Source organism: Strongylocentrotus purpuratus, unplaced genomic scaffold (assembly GCF_000002235.5).
Source record: "Strongylocentrotus purpuratus isolate Spur 01 unplaced genomic scaffold, Spur_5.0 spur5_scaffold_3, whole genome shotgun sequence".
Lineage (NCBI taxonomy): Eukaryota > Metazoa > Echinodermata > Echinoidea > Camarodonta > Strongylocentrotidae > Strongylocentrotus > Strongylocentrotus purpuratus.
The window spans coordinates 24,251,125-24,259,116 of record NW_022145609.1 but is presented as its reverse complement, the minus strand read 5'-3'; the positions used below and the strand labels follow the sequence as shown (position 1 = coordinate 24,259,116).

At 36.4% G+C, this 7,992-nt stretch overlaps 1 protein-coding gene across 1 annotated transcript; it reads left to right on the top strand.

Annotated features, from left to right (window-relative positions):
• The first annotated feature begins 4,774 nt into the window (after positions 1-4,774).
• On the top strand, positions 4,775-6,795 carry LOC105441109 (acidic phospholipase A2 homolog). The gene is made up of 4 exons (XM_011671953.1): positions 4,775-4,922; positions 5,046-5,193; positions 5,916-6,055; positions 6,671-6,795. The coding sequence occupies exons 1-4, from the start codon at positions 4,856-4,858 to the stop codon at positions 6,793-6,795; spliced, it is 480 nt and encodes a 159-aa protein (XP_011670255.1). The 5' UTR covers positions 4,775-4,855.
• The last annotated feature ends 1,197 nt before the right edge of the window (positions 6,796-7,992 follow it).

Here is a 7,992-nt window from a genome sequence, read left to right as displayed (position 1 = left end):
CAGTATTGATCTGCTTGTATTTACGATAATTCACATTGTGTTAACAATCGAATCTTTAATCATTCTTTATGTTTAGAAAGAATCTTAATCGATCTCATTAAAAGAGACCGGACAATGTTAAGTAGTTTTCGCTGTGGCAATCATCACCTGCCGATTGTATTCGGGAGATATTCAAATACTCCAAGCCGTCCCAGGAAAATGAGTTTATGTACGCTCTGCAATTTGCAATCACTTGGTGACGAGTTTCATAACTTGTTTGTATGTCCTGCCTTTCGTACAGACAGAAAATTGTTCCTCGGTAAATATTTTATTGAAAGACCGAAGACACTGAAAATGGATCTTCTTCTTCTTCTTCAAGATAATCTGCCTCCTTTACTGCTGAAGATTCTTGCAGATGTGTGAGAGTGCATGTGTGTGGCTTTTTAACTCCAATAATGCACAAACACGTTTAAATTTAGTAAAATTCTGTCAAATAATAATGCTACGTTTTTACTAATTTAAGTATGTGTACATAACATGTTATGAGTTGAATGTTATCTTCAAGTTTCTCTTCTTTGTCTTATATCAAATCATCAAATTGATATTAAGAATATTTTTAGCAATTCATCAATTTAAGTAACAAATTTCAGGTGCCAGTAACTTTCTTTTAAAATTACTCTCATTAATGATGTTGTCATTAGTTATCATTATAAGTATTATTACAGTATTTTTGTTTATCATCATCATTATTGTTATTAGGTGGTCTGTCAACGACAAATCACCTGTTTTCGTCAGAATTTTCTTTCTTTATTCTTTAATTAGGTGGTCTGTTGTCAACAGACCACCTATTGTTTTCGTCAGAATTTTCTTTATTTATTTATTATTCTTTATTTTTTATTTCTTCCCGTTTTTTGTTTATCGGTTAACTCAAGATCGGTTGTCTTAATTTCTTTCAATTTAAAACAGTCATAGGTCATTGTCATGAGACGTGACAGGAACATTTTCAAGGTCATCAGGTCATCGTGACGTCATCCAGGCGCCATTTTGTGAAATCACGTTATCCATCATATCTTCATGATGCATAAGCAAAGGTCATTCATATTTATATCACATATACTTCAGGTCAAGGGTCAACAAGTCATGTCATCAAAGGTCACATAAAGGTCACGACGCGCACGTACGCGCGCGTCAAAATTTAAAAATGCTCAAAATCACTTAACTATCAAAGTAGAGTACGAATCAGATCATTTTAAGCATTTCACAATTTTCCGTCCGTACAGGTCGCCGTGCGCGTTGCGCGCGCTCACAACGCGCGGAAAAGGTCAAATTCAATTTTGTTTACATTATTTAGATTCCTCTTACCGTTAATGACAATTTACATTAATTTTAGTCACCCTTGACCTTTCATAAGGCCGTGAGCGCGCGTCAAAGATCAAAATCCGCGCGTGCTGCTATGGGCAATATAATGCAAATTTGATCAAAAACATCCCATTTTAAAAATCAAAATAGATCTTCAGATAGTCAATTGACCCCAACTTTTATATCATGGTTAGAAAAAGCATGAGTTGGAGATATGATTTCATGTGTCATTTGACCCTCAATTAACTCATGACGTCATCATAATGGCCTCCGAACTCATAATTTTAATTTGCATATTATGACGTCAGCAGATTTTTGGAAAATTGATTGTATCTCTGTAAATATTGATCAATTTTCTTTCGAATTTTGATATGTTCTACCTGAGAATATTCTCTACAAATACAGTCACCACAAAATTTCATTTTGACAAAGGTATCATGGCGTTTTTTTGCGATTAAAGGAGGCATGTCAATTTTTCACATTTTGCGTGTATTCTCTATGGGACATGACTTTTTCTCAAACTGGATTCTACATTCTCGTCTTTCGCGAGCAATATCTCCGTCGTTTTATCTTTGTTTACGCTGAGCTTTGAGTATGTTGTAGCTGAGAAAATAAGCTATCATAAATGTGCCCTTTATTTTTCGATCAGATGCCGGGATCATGCTCATATTTCACTTACAAAGTGGGATTTGATAATTCCATTTTCCGTTTACGTGTAATCTCTATGGGAAATGTTTTGGTATATCGGTAACGCACTTGACTTCCGACCTCGAGGTCCCTGGTTCGAGTCCGGGCGTCTCCAACAATTTTTTTGCTTCACTTTTTTTTCTTTTTGACCTTTCACTCTACCATCTCCTTTGAATATTAAAACACGTACAATCGCAAATAATGTAATAAACAACCATATTTACTTTATTATTACCCTATTATCACTAGATCCATTACTTTTGACGTGTAATCCTTTTGGGAGATGACTTTTTCTCAAATCTGGATTCTACATTCTTGTCTTTTGCGAGCAATATCGCCGTTATTTCGGCTTGGTTTTTGTCGATTTTTGAGTATGTTGTAGCTGAGACTATACGCTATCTAAATCTTCTCTAATTTTGTTCATTCTGATGTCATCGTGGTCTGTTGATGATAATCATCAACATCATCATCATCATCATCGTCATCACCACTACTATCAAGATCATCATCATCATGATCATCATGATTATCATCATTGTTTACATGTCTATATAACTTCTCCCTTTCTCAATATAGTAAATATTATAATCTCTCATAAGACTTGAAGACAGACCACCTAATTCGTCCCCATGACGAATTAAATTTCTAGTTTTATTTCTTCCTGTTTTTTGTTTATCGTTTAACTCAAGATCGGTTGTGTTAATTTCTTTCAATTTTGACACAGTCATAGGTCTTTGTCATGAGACGTAACAGGAACATTTTCAAGGTCATCAGGTTATCGTGACGTCATCCAGGCGCCATTTTGTGAAATCACGTTATCCATCATATCTCCATGATGCATTAGCAAAGGTCATTCATATTCATATCACATATACTTCAGGTCAAGGGTCAACAGGTCATGTCATCAAAGGTCACATAAAGGTCATGACGCGCGCGTACGCGTGCGTCAAAATTTAAAAATGCTCAAAATTACTTAACTATTAAAGGAGAGTACGAATCAGGTCATTTTAAGCATTTCAAAATTTTCCGTCCGTAAGTGTCCCCGCGCGCGTTGCGCGCGCTCACAACGCGCGTAAATGATCAAATTCAATTTTTTACATGATTTAGATTCCTCTTACCGTAAATGACAATTTACATTAATTTCAGTCACTCTTGACTTTTTATAAGGCCGTGAGCGCGCGTCAAAGTTCAAAATCCGCGCGTGCTGCTATCGGCAATATAATGCAAATTTGATCAAAAACATCCCATTTTAAAAATCGTAATAGCTCTTTAGATAGTCAATTGTCCCCAACTTTTATATCATGGTTGGAAAAAACATGAGTTGGAGATAAGATTTCATGTCTCATTTGACCCTCAATTAACTCATGACGTCATCATAATGGCCTCCAAACTCAAAATTTTAATTTTCATATTATGACGTCAGCAGATTTTTGGAAAAATGATTGTATCTCTGTAAATGTTGATCAATTTTCTTTCAAATTTTGATATGTTCTACCTGAAAAAATTCTCTACAAATGCAGTCATCACGATATTTCATTTTGACAATGGTATCATGGCGTATTTTTGCGATTAAAGGAGGCATGTCAATTTTTCACATTTTGCGTGTATTCTCTATTGGACATGACTTTTTCTCAAAACTGGATTCTACATTCTCGTCTTTCGCGAGCTATATCTCCGTCGTTTTATCTTTGTTTACGCTGAGCTTTGAGTATGTTGTAGCTGAGACAATAAGCTATCACAAGTGTGTCCTTTATTGTTCGATCAGATGCCGAGATCATGCTCATATTTCACTTGCAACGTGGGATTTGAGAATTTCATTTTCCGTTTACGTGTAATCGCTATGGGAAATGTTTTGGTATATCGGTAACGCACCTGACTTCCGACCTCGAGGTCCCTGGTTCGAGTCGGGGCGTCTCCAACAATTTTTTTCTTTACTTTTTTTCTTCTTTTTGACGTTTCACTGATCATTAGAATTGAAGACAGACCACCTAATTCGTCCCCATGACGAATTAAATTTCTAGTTATTATTATTATTATTATTATTATTATTATTATTATCATTATTATTATTATTATTATTATCATTATCATTATTATTAATATTATCATAATTATTATCACCATCGTTGTTTGTGATTTTTTAATTTTATTGATTATATTAATTCGATTAGAATTGTGTTATGTACAGAGTTAAATTTACATCGATAAATAGACACCCAGTTCAATTCCTTTAATGTATTAATTTAACGTTACAGTAGCAAAATACGGATGAAAAAGATCAATTGTAACGGTCCAATCACAGCACGTCTTACATGCATTGCAAATACTGGTATCTCACTTTAAACCAATCACGATCAAGTTACGTAACCCCTATGATATAGTAAAGAGAATGTTGGGGTAGGTGTTATCTGTACTCTACAGTATTTGATTTACCAATGTAATATAAAGAAATAGTACAAATGAAATGATATATTTTACAAATATCAATGACAACCAAGATCAAACGATTTCAGTATTTAATTTCATGGCCTAGGTCAAACATGCCCGAAACCTTATACGACAGCAAGGCTACCACCATCATGATTGAACGATTTCTGAAGCAGTAGCGGGTACACGATTGTAACTTTAAACAGTATGGTCAGAAAAAAAAGTGAAATTTGTAGATGTAAACATAATACTCTTATCAATCAACCGTCTCACTTATCAAGTGATTCTCTTTGCCACTCTCTCAATGTGGAAGTCTGGTTAATCTTGCATCAGCTAGGGCTTTCGCTTTTCATTAAAAATCTTTAATTGATCTATTTAATCTCAACGGTTCGGTGTTAAAACAATGGAGTTAATCCTCAGGGTTTTGGTGATGACGTCGCTATTGTTGGCTCGGACGACATCCGAAAATGGTAAGTGGTATTGTAGACCAAACTTATGTTCCGTTGATATTTTTGGCGAAGTGAGGAACTTTTTTCATTATAGTCCTGACAAAACTTTGAATATGATTGTTCGTTGTTTCCCCCCTGCTGAAGGTAAATTGCAGCGCGTGGATGAGCAGAACTTTGTCCAGTTTGCTGTTATGGTCACATGTGCCACGTCCTTACCAGGGTTCCTGTTCAACGACTACGGGTGCCACTGTGGACTAGGGGGCAAAGGCACCCCTGTAGATGATGTAGACAGGTAAGCTTTATTAGGGAGCGTCACTAGAATATCATCACTAGTAGCTAGAGGGGGGGGGGGGGGGGGTGAAGTGGAATGATACATTGAATATGGATACATTTGCTAACAGGAGAGGAAAAATGTGCTATAAAATGGATATTGCGCCATATTTTTGTTCAAATGTGCTCTTGGATTTGAATATTTATCAAAAAGGTTTACTTTGGAAATTTCCTCACAAAAATATGAACAAAAACAAGAAGAAGAAAAAGAAAACTGCATCTAAAAAATTGCTTAAAACAATATATCCAACTTTGACGACAGATGTGTAAGCTATGGCGTAACGTATGTCCAGCCACTGAGAGGCACTATGCCATATGGTGAGGGGGCGTGCTACACAAATAGGTGGATTGAACACGAAAGACCATAGAATTGGGGAGGGGATAGTGTCGCCTTTTTCATTTTTCCTTGCCATGTCCCAAGTCCCATGTCCCTCCTTTCTTTCTTTCTCTCTCTTTCTCTCTCTCTCCCTCTCTGCTCCGACCCTCTGTCTTCTATTTTCCCCATCCTTGCCATTAGATGCACCCCTTTCCCCTAATATTATTGTAAGTACGTCTCTTCGTGGAGAGTTACATTTTATAAATGCATGGCCTTATAGTTGTGGTAATTTTTATCTTCATAAAATCTGGTAATCAACTCATTATTTTCTCAATTGCTTTTTTTCTTCTTTCACTAATCCATCTTAGGTGCTGCCAAATTCATGATGAATGCTACGACTCAATCATAGCGGGTGTCTGCAGGAATGATATCGTTTACCTAACTACCTACAAATACACCTGCAAATATCGATGGCCATGGTCGTCTGCCTCGAGCTCGATCACGTGTGGTAAGACTTTTATGATTTCAAATTCAAATTAATTTACTGAAATCTGAATGCCGACATAGAAGGATTATCATTAAAAAGTATATATATACAAACGAAACATAAGAACTCAAAACAAAATTGAGGTATGTTGAATAGGAACAGAAACCTGAAGATAAAATAGGCAACTCGTTTAAAAACAATACTGTACATAATTATTATGATCGCATGACACTCGAAAAAAGTAGTGCGTAGTGTTTAGTTGGCGGCTTTCCTGCTCATCTTTCAAGTAGGCCTACAGTACACCTTTTCACCTCCCCCCGGCAACAAAATTATAAAAAAAAATGAAATAAATGAATCAGTAAACGAATCTCAAAAGACTTAATCTTGATTTTACTTGAATTTCGATTATTTCCTTTTTTTTTCTTTCCTTCTTTCTTTCTTCTTTTTCCCTTTTTCCTTCTTCTCTTCTTCTTTATATTCTTCTTTAATTTACTTCTTCCTCTGATTTTACTTCTTCTGCCCAACATTTGATCCTAAGTGTGACTTCGTTTGGATTAGCAATTTATACCTCACTGATATAATATAATGCCCCCCTTGAAAACAAAAAGATTGTTATCATTGTTTAGTAAATTATAGATGCTTCCAAGAATGACGCTTGTCGTCAATCACTGTGCGAGTGCGACAGAAACGGAGCTCTGTGTTTTGCTAGAAGCAAGTACAACATTGGCAACACCTTCTACGACAAGAATGGAAAATGCTAATGGATGGAGGCGTGGCGTGACCCTTGTCATTGAGGTGGGGGGGGGCTGGAATCATGCAGAAGGGGTACTAGGCTTACTAGGTGGTTGGAGTAGGAATGAATAAATACCATCGATTAGATATAGGGGTTGGGATTGTGTCATTTGATCTTTATCATATTATATTCTCCTGTCCTTGCTCGCTCTTTCCCTTTTCTCTCTATATTTTCTCTTCTTCTGCTGTGTGATGAGGACGGGGGAGAGGGGGGGGGGGGAGGGAGACGTGTAGTAATAATGAAAATAGGGTCTTAGTTACCCAGTGTAGCCAAAATACTCCTCTTCCTGGCGGGACCTGCAATTTATATTACCCCAGCATTACCCGGTACTCATTTATATCTGGTTGGAGAGTGAGTGGTAAAAGTGGATTAACGTCTTGACAAATGGCGTTAGCGCCGAGCTGGGAATTCAACCCCGACCCTTGCATTAAAAGTAATTATTGAACGGAACACTAAACCCCGACGACTCCGTGGTTATCAATATTCATTAACATGTCATTGTAAGTATTAATTCCTGCTACATCTTTCGACATTGATACCATGGTCTGTACATGTGTCGTGGTTTAGCGGTACGTGACCAGACGGGGATTAAGGTCACTTTGTTTGCGGTTCGAGTCCTATCCAGATACTATTGTCCTTTGGCAAGACATTAATCTACATTTGCCACTCTCAACCGATGTGAAGTAAATTAAGGCTTTTGGCAGCTGGTCTAAATCCAGCGTAAAATAGTATTTTGTAAGTGCCTTGGGCATCCCATGTGCTGGATAAATGCGCAATATTATTGCAGCTAATAATACAATTTAGTAATTATCATTTGTAATTGATGTTAAGAATTGAGTACAATGTGTAATGAAAAACTCTGGTCAACTCTTCTGAATATGGAATACTGGAGGGGTATAATTATGTTCGATCTGCCATTTCGCTGTATCAATTATCGATTAGAAGTAAAGATTGAAATATGTGAAGCCAAAACAGAATATGGAACAACATTATACGTCATAAATAGTATTGCCATGGAGTAGGACTGCAACAAAATAAAAAAATGTTGACAAATCGTTTTGTCTCTTTTACGTGACTTCTATTGTGGAAACGAAAGCCTGCACATGACACGTTCGACATCATAATGTTCATTTTATAGAATTACATTAAAGTGAAATATGACGGT